A 23,300-nucleotide genomic window follows, 5' to 3' on the forward strand; every position below is an offset into this window, starting at 1 on the left:
TACCTTTTTGACGAAGCCTTAGATAATCTGCCTCAAATATCTCCTTCCATAGCTTAGCATCAATTTTTGTTTGACACCGCTTTTTGAGGATTCTGGGACATTTTACTAGGTTCTTGTATAAAGAGGTTACAGGAACTCTCCAACATACAAATGGGTAATGTTGTTCAAATCTGTAAATCATTTTATCTGCAAGTTAGAACATGCTCTTAATATCATTGTCTGGCGGCATTTTTCCAGCCTCATTTCCTGGCATTGCTGATATGCTCTCAGCATGTGACTTCATCGACCTGTTCCCTCAAAGCCAGTGGTAACTAACCTGTTCTCAATGCCTGGGATCACTAATCTGTCCTCAGAACCGAGGTCAGTTGTCTGGGTTCAGTGGTAGCAGTCATGGACCCACCATCAGTGCAAGAAGTCCTGTACCCTTCAGTTGCATCTCTGAACTAAACACAATCTGCTACACAGTTGTCCTCATCTGTTTGGTTACATTTTTAGATGACTGTATGTTGAGACTTCAAAGAGAATGCCCACACTTGAATATACTGAAGAATATAGGGACACATCACTTTATCCATTCTTAAATATGGGTATTCATATGTTGGACGTTTGTACATCAGAGAGTATCTGTAACTCTGGAGAATTTCAACCAATAGATTCTTCTTTTGGTAAATACCCAAAGCTTAACAGCAAATTTCAACTGGTGTCTGGCCAGATGGTCCATGTGACGTATAATTTCCTTGCTTTTGTATCCCAGCTTCCTTAACATAAAGGACAACCATTTACACGTGTACCTGACTAACTGCTTATAATGATCTGTGTACATAGATACCACAATTCCTCTGCTCCCCAACAGCTCACGGTTTTCATTATTAGAAAGTTTTTGCAATTGTCTCAGTTCTAAAATGGAAGGTTTTGAAATTTATTTAACTACATATTCTAGTACTGCCCACACATCAAATCTTTCTATATCCCCTTTGCAATTTCCTTCTCTCTTCTGCACAGATTAACGTACTTTTTAACTTATTGTAACCTGCAGATTTAATGTACAACTTCATATACCTTCATCCATTGATGTGTATAGTAGAAAGCTGAGACTTCAGTACAGATGCTGTGGGACACCATTTATCAAATCCCACAACTGGAGTACATTCTCATTATCTCCACTTCCTTTGTTTTAGCTCTCAGCTAATTACTAAGTCACATCACCTGTAATTCATTTGCTAAAAATCTGTTGCGCAGAATCTTACAAAGTGACTTCCGGAAGTCTGCATCAATAATATCCATAGAAACTTACCTGACCATCAAGCTAGTGATTGCCTTCACTAAAATCATGAAAATGACTTCATGAAAATCATTGGAGCAGCTTAAATTTCTCTAAGTACTACATCTCTCTGTTCTTGATTCCAGCAATTTCTTTACAACTGATGAGTCAGTTTCCCGGTTTCATTCTCCTCACATGGCGCTCTCATTTATTATAGCAACATCATCCACCAACCTTCTACATTTATCCTCCTCTCCTCCATCACTTCTCTCAAACTTTCAATGGTTCTGTGTTGTCAACCTACTTGTTCAAAAACGTGCATAAGATGAAACTTCTGTTAGACAGTGAGGTGATAAAATCCAATATCACTGGCTGCTCCGTCCCCAAACTACTAGGCTGTATCAGGCTGTTTGCAACTTTATTGCTTTTTAATTCTGAACTGAATCACTAATGCAATATTTTCTGAAAATATATATATATTATATATTTATATATTATATTTATATTTCTTTATAAAGCTGTCCGCCTCTGCCAATGTCTCTGTCACCTCTAGCTGTAATGACTCCAATTCTTTTCATATCCTTCAAAAAACGTCCCAACATATCAAAACATTCATATTGCACCAAATCCTACTCACACATCCCCATTGCCCTATATTGGTTCACAATATCCCAGAACAAAAAAAAATACATCTCTGCATGTAAATCCTGTCAAGACCTTACCCCCAACTATCAATAAACTTCTCCAAATGCTCCTCTTGAGCATATTCTCACCCCATCCCTTCAATGGAAACGCACTATCTGTCTTTGCACTCCTCATCTGGTTACACCTATCACGTTCTCCCACTTCTTCCCCTACCTGGCTCCATCTGCCCATGTCACGAACCAGCAACAAAAGAAACACACTGAGCATGATTCAGTGTTAAAAACTATTTTATTAATCACTACTTATGATAATACGTAAAATAAAAGTAAAAATGTTAGTATGTTAGAATTCAAAAATGTTAAACTTCGAACGTTAACCCCAAAACTAAACTCTTCGCGTGTGTGTGGCAAAGTCCAAAACTCCCAGTTCCGGAATGGTTCTTAAAGTTCAGTTCCGCAAGCCATAAGGTGAAACATGAGCAAGGGCTTCTTCAACAACCACCGTTGTCAGAAGACACTAGCACGCTGGTGTCTCTCTCCCTTCTCTCTCTCTCCTTCTTCTCCTTCTGACTTCTTCAACAACGTCATTACGTCCTTTATCTTCTATTGACGTAAGCACGCCCCACACACACACATACACACACACTCTCTATCTTAAAGGGACTTTCACTGAGTCCGTAACAGCCCATCATACCCTCCCCATCTGGTTCCACCTGTCACCTACCAGCCTCTATCCCAGCCCCAATCCTCCTCATACTACTATATACTTGCAATCTTTCCTCTTCCCTTTCAGTTGTGATGCAGAGTCTTGACTAAAAAGATTGACGTACATGGTTTTCAAGCTTCTAATGCACTTCCACCTCTTGAATACACCCCTCCCCCCCCAAAAGTGTGTTTTGTTGTGATTCACAGCATCAAATAAATGTGAAGGTCAGAAACACATAAGATATCTTTATTAGTCACATGTACATCGAAACCCATAGTGAAATACACCTTTTGTGTAGAGTGTTCTGGGGGCAGCCCGCAAGTGTCGCCACGCTTCCGGCATCAACACAGCATGCCCACAACTTCCTAACCTGTACGTCTTTGTAATGTGGGAGGAAACCAGAGCACCCGGAGGAAACCCACGCAGACGTGGGGAGAACGTACAAACTCCTTACAGGCAGTGGCCGGAATTGAACCCAAGATTAGTGGGTGGTAAGATCTTTAAAACGAGAAACTGCCTTTTTTTTTGCTGGGGATAAGTTTAAGAAGAGAAAGATGTTTATACAAAGTGTGACTATGAGTGTGGGAAAGAGTTTGGTCAGAGTCAAATTTAATGTATGCACAAGTGCAATGAAAAACTTACTTGCAGCAGCATGACAGGCACATTGCATCAAAGACACAATATTCACTAGAAAAGCATAAATTAAACGTTGTTTACAGGGTGTAGAGGGGAGTATGACACGCACACAAGGCAGGAAAGAACAGATTTTGCCGATGGACTCGGATAAACACCAGCCGAGACGGACTGACCTACACGTTATCTTAATACAAGGTGCATGGGTTGTTCGTCAACCCCCCATTCCCGCTCGCTTTTGGGAGCCACTGCCCCGTCCTGTTCCAACTTTAATTCCCCCCCGCATGCTGCATCCATCAGCCGGGAGGGCCGGCATGCCCCGTCCATCAGCCGGGAGGGCCGGCATGCCCCGTCCATCAGCCGGGAGGGCCGGCATGCCCCGTCCATCAGCCGAGAGGGCCGGCATGCCCCGTCCATCAGCCGGGAGGGCCCGCATGCCCCGTCCATCAGCCGGGGCCAGCGGTTGCCGCCGGCGCCCGTTAACCCGCGACGGCAGCCCGCGCCCCATTCAAACTCACAGCGTTCCTCGCAGAGCGCGCGCCTGCCACGTTGCGTCACAGGTCGCGCGACGTCAGTTCCTACGCGTGCCAGTGGGGGTGACGTCAGTGGCCGGGGGTAGGGTGAGCCGGTGAAGGGGCCTCTGGAGAGAGCTGAGGGTCCAACGGAGAGCGTTGAGCATGGCTTCTAACAGGCGGGCTGCTTCGAAGGACGGAGTGAGTGATCGCGCCGCCCCGGCCTTGGCAGGGGCCGACAAGAGCTGCGTCCTGTGCTGCCAGGAGCTGGAGATTTACGCCGTGGGGAAGTGCGATCACCCGGTCTGTTACCGCTGCTCCACCAAGATGAGGGCCCTGTGTGGGCAGAAGTACTGCGCCGTCTGCCGCTTGGAGCTCGACAAGGTGAAGGGAAGCGTGGGGTCAGTGGAGGGCTGGAGGGAGGGAGGGAGGGAGGGAGGGAGCGAGCGCTCAGGCCGAGGGAGGGAGGGAGGAGGAGCTGGGCGTTAGGAGGAGTGGTCCCGGCCCAGCTCCGGGGCAGAGGCTGGCGAGACCACAAAGGGCCTCGCTGGTGGGTGCGCGCATGCACCCTGAGCCCAGAGTTTAGGGCCCGTCTGCTTGTGGACTTGGGCGGGTGAGTATACAAACCTGGGGACGATAGGATACTATGTCTTTTTTTAACACTCTTGAGCACCAAGTGATCAGGTCTCCCGCAGCGTGTGGATCAATGCGTTGCACTGAACCGAGATCACACCCTTTTTGTCCTGTCAGTTACCATGTTTCCAAAGACCTTGATGTACACAAAATATAGGGTTTGGGGATGGAAATTAAATAAAAACGATGTTAAAGTTCTCTGGTGCTTAAGATAATTAAATCTGTTTTGATCTGGTGCCCATTGGTTAATACTGGTAGTCTCTGGATTCTAAGCTCGTCTGTTGCCTCCCAAGTTCGTCTTCCTGTGCCCCACAACTTTTTGAAGTTAACTTGCCTTGTTGTAACGTGCCCAAGTGCAGTGTCACATTAACCAGCATTGCAACGTACCCGAGGGTATTGTCAAATGTACGTAACTCTGACGATTGACAATGATTGGGTTTTTCAAAAGAGACTTTCGTTTTCCCGGTTAGAGTAACAGGGATCAAAAGCCAGAAGGTAGGTAGGCTCTTAACATTGAGTTTTGCTTTACGATTTTAAATCGGGTGATCATGTAGAAGGACAATACATCGCAAAGGTTTGTTTTTGGGTGGGGCTGTTCATTGAAATTGACTTTGAACGTTGATTTCGCTTTTTGCTGCTGTGAATTTCCGGTATTTTCTGTACCTATTATCATTTGGACTGGTGCGGACATCATAAGTGTTCAAAGTTCTAATCAAGAGATTTGTAATATTTTGTCACGCTACATAGTTCCTACTGGAAAGTAAGACTGTGCTTGATGTATCCAAATAGCAATTCGTCTGGTGACTTAAAGCTATCTCTCACTGAACACTGGAAAGTTCAGAGTGGAATACTCAAGTTATTAGAGTCATGAAATCGTACCGCATGGAAATGGGCCATTCAGCCCAACTTATCCACGCTGACTAGTGGGCACCCTTCTGCATTAAATCCATATCCCAGCACTTGGTCCATAGCTTTCTATGCCTAAGCGATTCAAGTGCTCATCTAGACACTTCTTAAATGCTGTCAGCAACCCAGCCTATCATTCTCAAGCAGTGTTTTCCAGGTACTTGCCACTGTCTGTGAAGAAGATCTCCTTTGTAGTCCCTCTAAATCTCTTCCCCCTTGCCCTAAAGCTATATTCTCTAGTTTTCTGTACCTCTGATATGGGAAAAGTTTCCTGCAGTGTACTCTATTTATACCCCTCAATTTTATGAAGGGTATACCCCTCTGCTCCAGGGAGAACAACCCTAGTTTCTTCAGTCTCTTGTAACTGAGCTGCAACATCCTGGGGATTGTCTTCTGCATCCTCTCCAGTGCTATCACATGCTCCCTATAGTATAGTGGCCAGAACTGCATGCTATACCCCAGCTGAGGTCTCACCAAGGTTTTGTAAAGTTGGAGTGTAACTTTCCTACTTCTGTATTTGATGCCTATCAAATGAAGGCCAGTATCCCATATGCCTTCCTAACCATGTTATCTAAATATGTTGCCATCTTCAAAGATCTATTGACATTTGCTCCAAGAGCCCTCTGTTCCTCGGGACTTCTCCATGACCTTGCCATTCATGGTGTATGTTCTAGGCTCAAATAGTACATCCAAAAATACATCAGCTCACACTTGTCTGAAGTAGACTCCATCTGCCATTTCTCAGCCCATTTTGCCAACAAATCAATATCTCTCTGCACCCTAGGACTACCTTCCACACTAACAGTGACTCTGCTGATCTTTGTGTCATCTGCAAACTTGCTGATCGTGCCCACCACATCCAAGTCATTCATGTATTTTACCAACAGCAAGGGTCCCACCACTGATCCTTGTGGGATACCACTAGTGACAGGCATCCAATTGCAAAAACAACTCTCTACCATCACATTCTGTCTCCTATTGCCAAACTAATTTTAGATCCAGTTTTCCAACTTGCCTTGGATCCCATAGGCCCTAGCCTTTTGAACCAGTCTCATTTGTGGGACCTTTTAAAGGGCTTACTAATATCCATTTAAATCACTGCCCTGCTCTCATCGATGCACTTTGTTGCCTCTTCAAAGAATACACCAAATTGGTCAACAGGATCTGCCCTTATTGAGAAAGTTAGGTTTGCTGTCTCTCATTAGTTCCTGCTTTCCCAAATGATCATTAATCCTCTCCCTCAGGATTTTTTTCCAGTATCTTCCCTGTCACCAGTGTTAGACTTGCAGGTTTAGAGTTATCAGACTTTTTCTTGCTCCCTTTCTTGAAAAGAGGGACCACATTTGCTGTTCACCAGTCATCTGGTACCTCACTTGTGTCCAGAGAAGATTTAAAAATCTCAGCCAGGGCCTCTTGCCTCCTGTAGGAGCCTGCGATAAATTGCATCTGGTCCTGGGGATTTATCCAGTGTTAAGCCTGCTAAGGAATTGATTACGTCTATTTATGGAGAGTTGCACTAGACTTTCACCTACCCTTACACTGAATTCTCCAACTGCAAAGTCTGTTTCCTTTGTGAATGCCAATGAAAAGTATTCACTTGGGACTTTGCCTAAACCTTCTGGCTCCATGCAGGCATTGACCATGTTGTCCCTAATGGGCTCTACCTTTTACCCTGGTTATTATTTTGCCCTTAATATACACGTACAATGCCTTCAGATTTATCTTAATCCTGTCTGCAGTGATTTTTTTTGACCCATCTTTGCTTTCCTGATTTTTTTTTTAAGCAACTCCCTACACTCTTGTATTCTTGATGGGCCTCCTCTGTTATTCATTCCCTACTGTATACTTCTCATATGCTTCCTTTTTTTTCTTTATCCATGCCTTGATATCCCTCAACATCCAGTGTGTTCCCTGCACTTGTTACCCCTGGCTTTTACCCTTACAGGAACATGTTGGCCTTGAACTCTTGCTATTTCTCCTTTCAGTGCTTCCCACTGTGCAGATATAGGCTTGCCTGCAAGTAGATGTATGTCAGTGTAAGAATTTCAGTTCTGTGTTGAATTTAAAGTTTTTAGTTGGCAGGTGCAAAGTGTAAAAACTGCTGGTGCTTTTCTATAATAGATATAACCTCCTGGTAATTCTCGAAAGCTTTTAAGATTTTAATTTGGAAATATTTGTCATGGTATTTTCTAGAATACAGAATAGTGCAGAGTAGTGGAATTTTTTCAGTGGTTGACATGCATTATTGGCTTAAACTCTATTCTGACCCAGCAAATTTTGGGGTGGATGGAAGAGGTGATGGGGGTGCCGGTGGGGGGGTGCAGAATCTAAAGCACCATATGCAAGGCAAAGAACAAACTGGATCATGGGGTTGTAATCTCCATGTCCTTTTTCAGGTGGGTTTAAAAGATTAAAAATTATTAGCATTATTTCAGATGTCTCATAATTTACCTCAAACCCTAGATTAACTGATGAACCTGCATTGTATCATTTTTGCTCAAAGTCCAGTATTTCATTCTTGAGATATGATGTCCAAAATTTAAGCAGTGTTCCAGATAGATGTGAATTTTGGCACTGCCCCCCTTGTATTCTATATTCCATATGGTAAGCACTGAGGTTTTAAGACTTCATTTAAAACAAAACGCAGCAGCTTCAAGAAATATTACAGTTGTTAGTGCTATTTTGCCCCATAATTTTAACTTGGGCTCTGTCTTTGAGTGCAGACGATAGATCTCCAAATCTATTGAAACCAAACAAGAAGTATGAGGGTATTCATGATCGCCTATGCAGCAGAAGGACCCACCTCAACACAAGCTGTGAAACTACTCGAGGGTGTTTGATGCTCTCTTAGAAATGGAATTGAACGTAATATCTCCAGATACTTCTGGATCTGTTTACTATAATAGTGGTGAATAGAGATAACTTCAATATTTTTTATTGGTCAAATCTGGCCATTGTGTTTTGTATTTTAATAAAGTTACTAATTTGTGTTCCTTGCAGGTTGTGTTTGTGAAGAAAATTGCTCCATTTTCAACAATAACAACTCATCAATTCCACCATGAAAAGAAATATGACATTTATATTGCTGATGGAAGGATTCATACCCAGTTCAGGTACTTCAGTTTTCACTTTAAAAATAGTGACCCTCCAGGAGTTCCAGTGTTGCATGTATAAGTTCTTCTATTAATTTTCTTCATGGCTTTTTAAAATTAAGTGAAACATGCCAATTTTTGTTAGTTCACTTCAGACACTTGAGGGAAGAATTTCTTTCTCCTAGCATACCAGATCTCATGGAGGAGAAAATGAGAAGCATAAACTTGTAACCATAAATACTGTATTTTTTAATTTAATAAAAACGGGCTGAAAATTGAACAGGTTAGTTTTGTGGTGTATGGACCTTGCAGCATGGTATTCAGATAGTCAATATGGTCCGGAAACAGAAGGTATGTTGTGTGAACTTGCAAATTACTTTTAGCGGTTGCTTGTATTTTGACTAGTCAAATATTGCATATTAAAACAAAAACATTTCATATTCGATATTTTTTGATTCATACTTTATTTCTAAAATTTATATTAGGAAGCTCTTGCAACATGACTGCTCAGTATGCCTTGAGTCAAGACCTTTTAATACTTTTGAAGACCTAGAGCATCACATGAGGAAGCAACATGAGATGTTCAGCTGTAAGCTGTGTGTAAGACACCTCCAGGTGAGTTCTTGATCCTGGTTTTGAGGTATTAGTTATCTAGTGGTGTAATTCATTTTATAAGTGAGTCTACTTGCCAGCCTCTTTTAACTGCTTTTGTACATTTTTTTAAAAAAAAGTATTCATGTTTGGAGTGTAGGATTTGCTGCCAAGCAAATTTTTGTCCATCCCTATTGGCCTTAAGTTGTTGTAATATGATGACTTGAATCATTACAGTTTTTGGTGAAGATAGACTTGGGATGTTTAAACAGCTGAAGTTGTAATGTTCCCATGGGCCTTTGTCTTTCCAAGTGGCAGAGAATGCTGGTTTGCAAGCTGCTGTCAAAGAAACCTTGATGCCATTGTATCCTGTAGATGGCTGTGGTGCATTGCTGGTGGAAGGACTGGAAGCATTATGCTAGAATATGCTCTGCCAGTAGTGCAAACTGCTTTCTCTTGGGTTGCTTTTGAGTTTCTTGTGATGTTCAAAAGTGCTTAAGGAGCCATTTCATCTCATTGTTTAATAAGTCACCAGCATTCACATCTGCATGTGGCAGGATCATAGAAATTTGATTGATTGTGGAATTGCTTAACCGGGTGTCTCACTTTTAGATACACATGGTGCTGTTTGTAGCAATGCTGTTACTGAATAAGTTGTTCTCACAGTGAAGATCAAACTTCTGTTCTTCACAAAAACTTCTAACAGTTCCCACTGCACAGGGTGGTTCTGAAGTGATGTATCTATTGATTGTCTGTTGAATCACTTTGGTTCAGCCTGATGCCACAAGCCTGATCTGGGAGTTGTGCCCTCTGGATGAGTCAGTAGCTACTTTTGTTGATCCACTCCTGATGGCCATTGAAATTTCCAAGAGAGTATATTCTGTCTCCTTGCAATCCTTGGCTTCTTCCCATTGATTTAGCACTGAAAGAGGGCAATAATTTGTCTTCTTACCCATGTGTGACTTGAAACTATGGAACCCGGAGATTCCAAAGGCTACTACTTCCTGCTGCAGCATTAAAATTCCGATGATTGATAGGGTAGATGTGGAGATTTTGTTTCCTCTGGTTAGGGTGTCCAGAATGAGGGATCACAGTCTCAAAATTGAAGATTAGCCATTCAGGACAGAGCTGAGAAGAAATTTCTTCACCTAAAGGTTGATGAATCTTTGGAATCCTCTGCCTAAGAGTGCTGTGGAGGCTCAGTTGCTGAGTATAGGCAAGCTGGGGATCGATTAAATAGTTGGAAATTAGGAAATATGTGGTGAGTATAAGAAAATGGCACTGAGGTTTTTAAAAAAGCTGCCATGATCTTGATGATTGCCATCACAGGCATAATGAGTAAAATGGCCTATTTTCCCCTCCCTTTTTATTTTGTTTCTTTGTCTTGTGTATCACCACCTATCTGACAAGTTCAAGGACATTGGCCAGAAGATGCATTTCTGTGACTTGCTTAACTAGTGATATCTTTCAATTTTAACCCCTAACTCCCAATGTGAGGTTGACTGTGCCAGCTATGTCCGTTGCCAAGTGGTCAGTCTGATTCTGTTCTTGTGTACTTTTTTGGTGGTTTATTACTGGGTTGATAGGTAATTTCAGGGTTGAGAATCGACTAAATTTATGTGGGTTTGGATTTGCATTGACCAATTGGGTAAATCACAACATAGTTCCTTCCCAGAAACCTAGTGAACCAGATGGTTTTTGTGCCATCAGTTGGCTTCATGGCCACCATGAGCAATACTAGTTTGTTTTATTGCATATTTATTTGTTGCAATAATTAATTTCCCCTGTAGAAACCTATTTCACTGAGTCCTATGGATGAAATCAATATTGCCAAACAATGAATTATTTTGAAGTTGACCCTTGGCTTGCTGGTGGGTCATGTTTTGCAGCTTTCAAATTTATAAGTTTTATTTTCAGTGATGAAAGCCAAGCATAGTTTTAATATCGTGATCAATTCAAATTCTGTTTTAAAACTTTTTTAACTATATTTTGACTTGCTTTTGTTGTCCAGTTTCAATTTGAAAATGTAAGAAATGTTTGAAAACTTGAGGTGGAAATCACTTCCATAGGCTTTTATTTTCAATCTTCAGAAGTATCATTAAATCAGGTTATTTTTGACTGAGGGCAATAATGTTGAAATGCTATCAAAACTTTTATATATAAAAAAATAAAATAACTGTTTTCTCTAATCTTTTTATGATCAAAATTACAAACACCTTTTGGTTTAACTATGTTACTAGTCTTATTATAAATTTGTTTGCATTCAAATGTCATTCAGTGCTTTGTTTTAGATGTTTTTGATTTGAGTTGTACAGGACCTTTTCAAGTATATACAATTTATATTAATGTATCATACAACAATTTGCCATTTCACAAATTAAATGTTTAAAAATTATTTCGTAGTAAATTTGAAGACTAATGTTACATGGCTATGTATGTAAGAGTTCTAGTTTGGTAAGAAGTTAATTTCTAATTATTATTATTTTGTACACCTATCAGATTAGTTTACAAAGCAAACTAGATACCTCTACTGTAATTGTTCCTAGATAAAATAAATTATTTCATTATCATTAAATGCCTTTTCAGATTTTCAGTTATGAACGAAAATGGTATAGTCGTAAGGACCTTGCTCGTCATCGAATACATGGTGACCCAGATGATACTTCACATCGTGGCCATCCTTTGTGCAAATTCTGTGATGATCGTTATCTAGATAATGATGAATTACTTAAGCATTTGAGACGGGACCACTATTTCTGCCATTTCTGTGATTCTGATGGTGCTCAAGAATATTATAGGTGAGTTGAGGAAAACTGGTTTTGGATGTTGTTCCACAGCTGCACAAACTACAAAATGGCAAAACACAATGAAACTTATGGAGGCATCAACAGATTTGCTGGTGTGTAGTTCAGTATGCTATAACCCAAGAGAAACTAGGATCTTTTCATCCTGTATTAACTAGATAAGTATTTACAACACAAAAATGACTGTTATTGTAAAGTATAATTTGTAGGCTAAAAGGATGAGCAGTGAGAAGTGGAAATATCATGTATTAGTAGATTACAGTGTGTTCATCTGAAGTTATTGTAGAGGAGTTGTTTGGAAAGAACATGCCCCGACTGTGATCATGTTCCGTGTTGACATTGGGTGTGAAAGACTAAGAAAAAAGTCTTCGCCTTCAATCTGATGGTATTGAAGTCTGTGTATAATGTCACATTATGAACTGGAGTTTTGTTTTGCTTCCTTCAACTGCAGTATTCTCAACATCCCACTCCACCAGAAACCTACTAAATTTTTTTCAATCTTTTTATTAGTTTCCAAATTAATACAGATTAACATAGAACATCGATGATTGTACATGTAATACAAAGAGATCAAGAGAACAATCATGGCATAGATAATCATAAAGAATAATAAAATATAAAAAAAATCTTTAGATCTCATGATCTCTTAATAGATGAGTATAATATAAAAGAAAGGAAAGAAAAACATTTATTGTGTATATAAAAGAAAAGAAAAAATCCCCAAATCAATAAAAATTTGTAAGCAATATAACAAACCAAACTAAAGAAAATTTCAAAAAAAAAGACAAAAAAATGGACTGAAATTTCTCAATAAAAACAGAGCAATATTATGTCGTCAACCCCGTTCCTCTGAATTGAAAAGGAATCTATATCATGTGAAAGTATTGGATAAATGGACTCCAAATATCTTCAAATTTAAGCGAAGGATTAACAGTACCACTCCTAATTTTTTTCGAAGTTTAAACGTGATATAGTTTGAGAGAACCATTGGAAAGTAGTAGGGGGTATTGGATCCTTCCATTTAAGCAAAATGGATCATTTGGCCATTAATGTGACAAAGGCAATCATACGGTAAGCGGAAGCAGATAAATGGCCAGACTCTGAAACCTACTAAACTTAGCCATCTCTTTCCTGAAAGCACCTACCTCATTCAAGTGGACCTAGATGTTGAGTGTTCTGGGGTTATCATTGTTGAACTCAATCTTGTCTTACCTTGTTTTCCAGAAGGGTTCTGTGGTTAAGAATCTGCATTAGAAACCTCGGCTAATTGTTTTTGCTGTTTCTTCTCTTCCATCTTAAATTAGTCTCCTCGAATTTATTTATAAAACTATAATCAGTACGCTGAGTAAAACCATTTTGTAATCTGTTATGCACTTACTGGTATTTATTATTTGAACAATCCTAGAAAATTTGCATTTATTTTTCTTGCAGTGATTATGATTATCTTCGTGATCATTTTCGTGAGAAGCACTATCTGTGCGAAGAAGGGCGTTGTAGTACTGAGCAGTTTACTCATGCTTTTCGCTCTGAAATTGATTATAAAGCACACAAGGCTGCCTACCACAGCAAAAGCAGAGCAGAGGCCCGACAAAATAGACAGATTGACCTGCAGTTTAATTATGCTCCTCGACATCAAAGGCGAAATGAAGGTAATAGTTGTGCAGTAGTTAAATAGTATAATTGCACTTTGTGTTTCGATGCTTCTGGCTTTCCACATTTATTTCAGGTTAACATTAAGAAAGGTGCTGAAGACCCCCAAAAAATACACACAATTGTAAACTTGTTGGGACAAGTGGATGCCATTTGATCGTTATTTCTCTGCTGAAGCTGGATATGCCATTGGAGGCATCTTTTCTAATTGCATATTTCTCCCTTTTCTCTGTATCCATCAATGTCTTTATCTGTATTTCCTCAAGTGACATTAGATTCATAGAGTTGTACAGCATGGAAACGGCCCCTTTGCCCTTTTGGCCCAACTTGTCCATGCATACCAAGAAGCCTATCCATGCTAATGCAACTTGCCTTTGTTTGGCCCATATCCCTCTTAAACCTTTTCTATCCATAGACCTGTCCACATGTCTCTTAAATATTGTAATTGTACCTGGCTCTGCCACTTTCTCTGGCAGCTCATTCCATATACCTACCACCCTCTGTGTAAGGGGGGAAAACTTGCCCCTCAGATCCCTTTAAATCTTTCCCCTCTTGCCTTAAGCATATGCCCTATAGTTTTAGACTCCCTTACCCTGGGGAAAAAGATGGTGACTATCTACCCTATCTAATCCCCTCCATAATTTCATAAACCACTATCTCTCCTTATAACTCAAGCCCTCCAGTCCAGGCAACGTTCCTGAGAGTCTTTTCTGCCCCCTCTCCTAGCTTAATCACATCCTTCCCATAGCATGGTGATCAGAACTGCAAACAAGTGCAGCCTAACCAATAATTTGTACAGCTTCTATGCTATGTGCCTCTGCCAGTGAAAGCAAGCATATCGTACACCACCTACACCACTCAGTCTAGCTGTGTCACCACTTTCAGGGAACTACATACTTGTACCCTAAGGTCTCGCTGTTCAATAACAATAGCTAGACTCCTGCCATTCACTGTATCTCCTGGCCTGGTTTAACTCCCCGAAATGAATCACTTCGTACTTGTCCAAGGTAAATTCTATCAGCCATTCTGTTGCCTACTTTCCTAGTTGATCCTTAACCGGTTATAACCTTAGACAACCTTCACCAATTTTGGTGTCACCTGTAAACTTGCTAATCATTCCATCTACCTTCTCTTTCAAATCGTTAATACATACGACAAATAATCCAGCACCAATCCCTCAGGACTCCAATCTGAAAAGCAACAGTCCACTACCACCCTCTGCCTCCTAGCACCAAGCCAATTTTGTATCCAATTTGCCATCTCACCCTGGATCCCATAATATTTCTAACCTTTTGGACCAGCCAACCATGGGGGATCTTGTCAGAGATCTTGCTAAGGTCCATGTAGACTGTGTCCACCACCCTGCCCTCGTCAATCCTCTTGGCCAATTTTAAATAATCTCCCTGAACAAAGCTATGTTGATCATCACTAATCAGTCCTTTCCTTTCCATGTTCAAATAAATCCTGTCCCTCGGAACGCCTTCTAGTAATTTTCCACCACTGATGTATGACTCACTGGCCTACAGTTCCCTGGTTTGTCCTTGCAGCCCTTCTTAAATAAAGGTGCATGGTAGCCATCCTTCAGTCTTCCAGTATCTCACCGCTGGCTAACAAAAATACAAAACTCTCTCCCAGGGCCACAGCAAACTTTTCCCTTGCTTCCCCCCACCACCTTCTTCATAATGTCAATATTGCTTCAGGATATCACTTCCCTAGACTCCCATGTCCTTCTCCATGGTGAACACAAACAAGAAGTATTCATTTAAGACCTCTCCCATCTTCTGTGGCTCCACATGTAGATTACCAGACATCCTTAAGGGGACCTGCTCTCTCCCTAGTTACCCTTTTGCTCCTAATATACTTATAGAACCTAATCGGATTCTCCTTTACCTTATCTGCCAAGGATATCCCATGTCCACTTTTTTGCCCTCCTTATTTCCTCAAGTGTACTCCTACATCACTTGCATTCCTCAAGGGTTGTGCTTGATCTCAGTTGCCTATACCTGACATATGCCTCCTTTTTCTTGACCAGAACCTCAATATCACTTGTCAATCATGGTTCCCCAATCCTGCCAGCCTTGCCCTTCACTCTTAACAAGAACATGCTGGCTCTGAACTATCTCACTTTAAAAACCTCCCACTTGTCAGACATCCCTTTACCTTCTAACAGCCTCTCCCAATCAACCTTTGCAAGTTCCTGTCAAATGCTATAAAAATTAGCCTTGCCCCAATTTAGGACTTTAACTTAGGGACTTGTCCTGTCTTTTTCCCATAACTGTCTTGAAACTAATAGAATTATGGTCACTGGTCCCTACCCTCTTCCCCTGCTACGGCCCCCCCCCCCCCCACCAGCCCCCGGGCACATTTCCTAAGAGGAGGTTTAGTGTAGCCCTTTCTCTAGTGGGGCCATCTGCATATTGCTTCAGAAAACTTTCCTGTACACTTAACAATGTCTGCTCCAGCTAATCCCTTAACACTGTGGCAGTCCCAGTCAATATCAGGAAACTTAAGAATTGCCAACTATTAGAACCCTATTATTTCTACACATATCTGTGACTTCGCTACATATTTGCTCCTGTCATTCCTGCTGACTATTGGGGAACCTATAGTAAAATCAAAATCCCTTTTGAAGTGATCACCCATTTCTAAGTTCTACCCATTTGGCGTTGCTGGATGTTTTCCCCACCCAGAATATCCCCTCTGAATACTGCTAATTGACATCCCAATTTAATCCTTGTTTGCAAATTCTAATCTTGCTTCTGCTTGCAGTATCAAAACTGGTTTTATGAAATTTGAGAAGTAATCTTCCACAGCTCTCTTGGGGCCCTTTCAGAATTTATCTGTTCATTTCCCCAGTTTAATTTTATTGCAAGTCTCGTTTTTTTTTCATTCCTAGTTATCATCCAGGTGAATCTACATTACCTTTTTCCTTGCCTCATTGATCTTTTTGTAATGGGAGTCCTCAGGAGTACAAATTACTCCATCTGCAGATTAAACAATATCTTGTCTAGACTCATCATTTACTTTGCTTTTACCTTAAGTACCACTTTATTGAAGCCAGAACTGTGTGTCTCTTTTTTTTAAACCATATGCAATGTTGGACTCTTAAGGACTCAGCCCTACCTTTTTTGTTGAGTGGATTGTTTGCACACCATTGTTTTTAAATAGGTGATTTAGATATTACACTGTGCTTCACAGGTGTTTTCTGAACAGTTGCTTCTTCCAGCTATCCATTGCCTAATGAGCATGCTCCAGTGCAGATCCAGAAATTGCTGCCGATATGGTTTAAAAATTTGAAATGCCTTCTATTTTTTGTATAGAAGCAGCAATTTGTGATGAAGTAAGAATGTACCTGGAGTTCCAATTTGTGCTACATCTGTATTGGCATCCCCAAAACTAACTAAATTACAATCCTTCTTTATTGTGAAATTGCCTGATTTGCATTGTATTTATCTCAGTAATTAATTATTGGTAATTCAAACCATAAGGGTCTTGCTGGTGTGATTTATACTACTTAACCTTGGATTATTCAGAAAGGGGATGTTGAATCTGTTGCATTACTCCTGCATATAGTTAATTTGTCTGAAAGGCTTTTAGAATTTTGACCTTTTTTTCTTGATCTGTTGGTATGATTTTATATTTCATTTTAATTTATCCTATTGCTTCATCCTTTATGCTCCATTATTACTTAAAATGTAAGTGGTTAAAGAGGAAGTCCCTTGAATCCGACTATCATGACGATTAAAAACAAGGCATATTGACTGAATTTGGCTTGCTGCCTGTGACACACAACTACCCAATGCTAACCTTCTCCAGATGCAGAAGGCCAGTAGAGCTGACCATTCACAACTGAAAACTTGCTGCTGTCAAAGGCCTTTGCCATTTTAAATGTATAGGATTGAGATATTTAAATTGTTGAAATAAAATGAACATAAATGTTTGCAATTTTAAAAAAATTAATTAGGTGCTTAAAGAACAAGTAATTAAAAGCATTTTTGTAATTTGGCTTTACTCTCTTCACAAGATCAGCAGTCCCATTTGATGTTGAGTCTGGTGCCAAAGTAGGAGGTTGAATGCAAATGCATCTGATCTCTAGCTTATCTCAGACCACTGCATATATCTACAGAAGCTTGGAAGTCTGAACTCAGCCAAATCACATACTGTATATATCTAGCAGTTCTCTTTGGATCTGGGCCATTATTAATTTGCATTTCCAGCAGTTTGTCCAACAAAATTTGCTTTGTGTTACAAGGAGAGTTAATACCCAAAGCAAATGCTTGCTCGAAGATGCTCAACTCTAATGATTGACTTTAAGTAACAGTTTAAGTAAACCTAAAGTCACTTCTATGCTCTCAAAAAATTAGAATGACGTTTTTTGATATAATGAGTATATTCTGATTTTTGTCAATGCTTGTTCATAGCTAGATGTTGCTTTGTGCTGTAGGTATTTTGGGTGGAGAGGATTATGAAGAAGTGGATCGATTTAATAGAAGAGGCCAGAACAGAGGACAAAACCGTCGAGGCAGATGGAAATATAACAGGTAGTGTGATTAACAAAGTGTTGTAATTTAAAATCTTGTCCTTTATAGAGATCTCAGCAACCATGTAATATATTTGGATCTGCTTGGCATTGCTCCATGTACTTTCACAATCTTTAGATCACTAAACTTTTTTTTCCTTCCACGTGTGGCAGTACATTTACTTCCAATTTTCTATTTGCATTGCAGAGAAATCAGTCTATAGAGTCAAAAAGCAAACAAAAAAAACTGCAGATAGCATAAATCTGGAATAAATGGCAGAAGTACTTGGCAGTGAGAGCTGACTCTGGTGGAATCCTCCTGACATAAAGTCTTTTTTTATTAGAGCTGTCTCATCAGGATTTGGGTAGAAGATCCCTTGGTTAAACCCTCAATCCAGAATTGGCACCTGTTACATTTGTCATTGTCCAAGAGAGATGAAGAGGGCTGTGGAGGCTCAGTAGCTGATCACATTCTTGACAAAGATTGATAGATGGTTGGATATTAAATGAATAGAGGGATACTTGGTTAGTGCAGGTGGAAGATCAGCCATGATCTGTTACTACTTCCGTTTCTTATCTTCTGTGACCATGCTCTTCCATTCCATTCCCCAACCCCACCTTACCCCACCTACATCCCACCATCGCACCACCCCCCCCCCCCCCCCCCCAATGTATTTCACTTCCAATGACATTTCTTTCTCTCCAGTCAAAATACCTGTTCTCCCTTAGTGGTTATGATGAATGGAATTTTAATGGCTGAGCAGAAGGGTCTTGTTAGGCCTATGCTGCATGTGCTGAGAGTACAGACTTTGGTGTGATTATTGGGATACCCCTATACTCAAATACTCAGTCGGTAGTTTCTGACATAATTCCTTGGACAAACAAGATTTATGACCGGTACACCATTATTAAACACTGGGGACAGTAACTCCTAGCTCTCCCTTTTCTTATTGGGAATAGTGGTAGGGGTTGCAATATCCTCGGTAATCAGAAATGATGATTTCTTTTCTATATCACCCTCATCTATGTGCATCTATTGGAGCATTAGTTCAAACTTTCAAGGGCTGAGCAGCAGTAAATTTTTCTGAAGGGAGAATACTCTGAGATGTAAATTGCTGAAGACATTGGGGTCTATTGATAGTGAAAATACAGTGGTAGCAAATCATCATGAGGTTGAATTCTGCTTGTGAGCATTACAAACAGGAAGCTCTAAAAGTGACAAAATGGGGCAAAACTTCGTTTATTTTTCCAATGCTGATATACTAAGAACAGCAAGGGTGGTGGTAATTAAAATGTTGAATTGAATAAAACAGCTGGATGAAGGGACTGGATATTATAACTCTGGTTTCTGCTTAATTCTCCATTGACTAAATTTGTAACCAATTGATCCTTTGGTTTCCAGGGAGGAAGAAGATCGAGAGGTTGCTGCCGCTGTTCGAGCATCTATAGCAGCACGACGGCAAGAGGAAAAGAAGCAAGCTGCTTTAAAGGAAGAAATTGATAATAGCAAAAATAATCATGGTGAAAAGGAAATGGATGATGCATGTAATGCTAAGAGTGTGGTTAAGTCAACGAATGAGACTACAGGTTTGTTTCAGCTCTGCTGTTTACTTATGCAAGATATACACTTATGGTTTTGTACAAGTGGTTTAATTTACAGACCTTACCCCTGTTTGGATGTCCTCCAGCTAAATATAGCAGGAACAGGTCTAAGCAAAAAGAATGAACAAATAGATGCTCACAGGGATTTCAAACTAATCAGCATGGTGTGGGGTATATATGGGTATGATAAAAGGGTTAGTAATATTTCTAAAACCAATGAAAGATAAAAGTAGACATTTGCAGAAATAATGCATTAAGCAAAGGAATGTCTAAAAGAAGTATTTCAACCAGGAAAAGGAATGAACAATAAAATGTATATATTTTTAAAAAAAGGCTACAAATATTCAGCAGGTCAAGTGGCATCAACAGCAAGGGAAAAAGAGTTAACATTTTCAAGTTAATGACCTTTTGTCATAACTTGTGGTACCATCAAGATAAAAGGTCGCCCTGAAATGTCAACACACTTTCCCATGCCGCAGTTGATGCCTTGCCTGCTGAGTGTTTCCAGCATTTTCTGTTTTTGTTGTAGAACATCAGGGTGTGTGGGAGCATAAGGTACAATATTCAGCAGGTCAAGTGGCATCAGTGGTCATTAACTTGAAAATGTTAACTCTGAGGAAATTCTGCTTCAAAGTTAACCTGGTGTTAAGCAAGGTGAGTCAAAGGTAGTATATTGAATTAGATCAACTGTGATCTTATTGAGGCTAAATGGCCTAATATTCTTATCTTCCATTTGGATATAAATTGAAGGATTTTCCTTTGATAGCTATATACTTGGGTGCAGGATTTGTGTAGTCTCCATTGGTTTTCTGTTGACTGTTCTTTATACAGAATTGTCTATATGTGTTGTTTAAAAGCCTGAATCTTGCTGTGGATGTATTAGGCCAATATTAAACTGTTTCTGTCCTGCCCACCCCAACATAACTGATTACGACCACAATAACTGGGCAGCATTGTGGAGGAAATTTTGCTTTGCTTTGCTTTTGATGTATGCCATGTCTGGTTTGGCAGAATATTCGAAGGAACATTCTGAATTTGCCACCTCAAAGTAATTCGACAGTTCCAATAATCCAAGTAACTTCAGAACAGATAACAAATGACCTGTGAAACTGCCTAAAATATAAGCTAGTACACTTAACTAAACCTAAGTTATTAATAAATTTATTATTCAAAATAAAGATTGCTATGCAGTTGCAAACCCATGAATAAGTTTTAATTTGTCTTTATTTAAAGGTACCAAAGAGACTGCTAAAGGTTCTTCAAAGCAGGATAATTTCCAAGTGACTGCCCCACCTAATCCAAGGTATATGTGAAGCCGTTCAGTAATTTGCAAAATTCTCTTCCGGTAGTGTTATATAATTCAAATTATTTCAGGGATGATGCCATATGTTCATCAGAAACCTTCAAATGCATGTTTTAGTGGTAATATTTAAGATCATGAGCCATACAAGCAGAATTAGGCCATTCGGCCCATTGAGTCTGCTCCGCCATTTCATCGTGGCTGATTTATTTTTCCCTCTCAACCCCATTCTCTTGCCTTATCCTCGTAACCCTTGATGCCCTTATTAATCAAGAACCTATCAACCTCCGCTTTAAATATAACCAGTGACTTGGCCTCCACAGCTGTCTGTGGCAATGAATTCCACAGATTCACCACCCTCTGGCTAAAGAAATTCCTCCTCATCTCTGTTCTAAAGGGACGTCCTTCTATTCTGAGGCTGTGCCCTCTGGTCCTAGACTCTCCTTACTGAAAGCATCCTCTCCACATCCATTCTATCCAGGCCTTTCAATATTCATTAGGTTTCATTGAGATTCCACCCCGCCCCCCCCCCCCCCATCCTTCTAAGGTCTACCCAGGATCATTCTCGTAAACCTCTTTTGGACCCTCTCCAATGCCGGCACATCCTTCCTTTGATATGGGGCCCTAAACTGCTCTCAATACTCCAAATGTGGTCTGACCAATGCCTTATAAAGCCTCAGCATTACATCCTTGCTTTTATATTCTAGTCCTCTCGAAATGAATGCTAACATTGCATTTGCCTTCCTTATTATCGAATCAACCTGCAAGTTAACCTTTAGGGAATCCTGCATGAGGACTCCCAAGTCTCTTTGTACCTCTGATTTCTGAATTCACTCCCCGTTTAGACCTTTATTCCCCGCTATACCTTTATTCCTTCTACCAAAGTGCATGACCATACACTTCCCTATGCTGTATTCCATCTGCCACTTCTTTGCCCATTGTCCCAACCTGTCCAAGTCCTTCTGTAGGCTCCCTGCTTCTTCAATACTACCTGCCCCTCCACCAATCTTTCTATCATCCACAAACTTGGCCACAAAGCCATCAGTTCTGTCATCCAGATCATTAACATATAATGTGAAAAGTAGTGGACCCAACACTGACCCCTGCGGAACACCACAAGTCACCAGCAGCCAACCAGAAAAGGCCCCCTTTATTCCCACTCTTTGCCTTCTGCCAGTCAGCCAATCTTCTATTCATGCTAGTACCTTTCCTGTAATACCATGGGCTCTTATCTTGTTTAGCAGCTTCATGTGCGCCACCTTGTCAAGAAGGCAAGATCTCCCCTTAAGGAAACAATGCTGACTTTGGCCTATTTTATCATGTGCTTCAAAGTACCCCGAAACCTCATCCTTATCTTACTAACCACTGAAGTCAGGCTAACAGGCCTATGATTTCCTGTCTTTTGCCTCTCTCCCTTCTTAGAGTGGAGTGACATTTGTGATTTTGCAGTTCTTTGGAACCATTCCTGAATCTAGTGATTCTTGAAAGATTGCTACCAATGCTTCAACAATCTCTTCAGCTACCTCTTTCAGAACCTTTTTATGCTGTCTTTGACTTCCCTTTGTCAGACACAGTTGCCTCCTCATCCTTTTTAGAATGCTTCTATGGGATGAAATGATCCTGCATCTTCTGAATTATTCCCAGAAGCTCCTGCCATTGCTGCTCTACTGTCATCCCGGCTGGGGTCCCCTTCCAATCAACTTTGGCCAGCTCCTCTTTCATGCCTCTATGGTTACCTTTACTCAACTGTAGTACTGATACATCTGATTTTAGCTTCTCCCCCTCAAAGTGTGGAGTGAATTCTAACATATTATGATCACTGCCTCCTAAGGCTTCCTTTACCTTTTAAACTCCCTAATTAAATCTGGTTCATTGCACAACACCAGGTCCAGAAATGCCTTTTCTTTAGAGGGTTGACCACCAGCTGCTCTAAAAAGCAGTGTAGGCATTTTACAAATCCCTTCTCTTGGGATCCAGTGCTAACCTGATTTTCCCTGCATATTGCATACCTGCATATTGAAGTCCCCCATGACCACTATATCAATGCCCTTTTTACATTCCTTATCCATCTCCTCCTCTTGCAATTTCTACCCCACATCCTGGCTAATATTTGGAGGCCTGTATATAATTCTCATCGGGGTCATTTTACCCTTGTAGTTTCTTGACTCTACCCACAAGGATTCTACATCTTCTGATCCTATGTTATTTCTTGCTCAGGATATGATTTCATTTTTTTTTACCAACAGACCCACCTCATCTGCCTATCTTGTCGATAGGATGTGTATCCTTGCAATTTTAGCTCTCAGCTGTGATCTTCTTTCAGCCATGACTCTGTCATGCTCACAATGTCATACCTGCCAATTTCTAACTGCGCTATAAGCTCATCTGCCTTATTTTGTATACTGCATGCATTCAAATATAACACATTCAGTCTTGTATTCACCACC

General features: G+C 40.5%; 1 protein-coding gene across 3 annotated transcripts in view; it reads left to right on the forward strand.

Annotated features, from left to right (window-relative positions):
- The first annotated feature begins 2,946 nt into the window (after positions 1-2,946).
- znf598 (zinc finger protein 598) overlaps positions 2,947-23,300 on the forward strand; it is a 32,683-nt gene continuing 12,329 nt past the window's right edge. The window contains exons 1-8 of one of the 3 annotated variants that reach the window (XR_007956808.1): positions 2,947-4,140; positions 8,296-8,408; positions 8,873-9,002; positions 11,565-11,776; positions 13,214-13,431; positions 17,877-17,973; positions 19,354-19,538; positions 20,787-20,856. Coding sequence is in view for 2 of the 3 variants with exons in the window: in XM_052022235.1 (XP_051878195.1) it covers positions 3,922-4,140; positions 8,296-8,408; positions 8,873-9,002; positions 11,565-11,776; positions 13,214-13,431; positions 17,877-17,973; positions 19,354-19,538; positions 20,787-20,856 (1,244 nt within the window). In the remaining variant the exon portion in view is untranslated. Of the gene's footprint in view, positions 4,141-4,283; positions 4,370-8,295; positions 8,409-8,872; positions 9,003-11,564; positions 11,777-13,213; positions 13,432-17,876; positions 17,974-19,353; positions 19,539-20,786; positions 20,857-23,300 lie in introns of those variants that run through there. The other 2 variants (XM_052022235.1, XM_052022237.1) reach the window with 2 other exon arrangements.

This window comes from Pristis pectinata, chromosome 8 (assembly GCF_009764475.1).
Source record: "Pristis pectinata isolate sPriPec2 chromosome 8, sPriPec2.1.pri, whole genome shotgun sequence".
Classification (NCBI taxonomy): Eukaryota; Metazoa; Chordata; class Chondrichthyes; order Rhinopristiformes; family Pristidae; genus Pristis; species Pristis pectinata.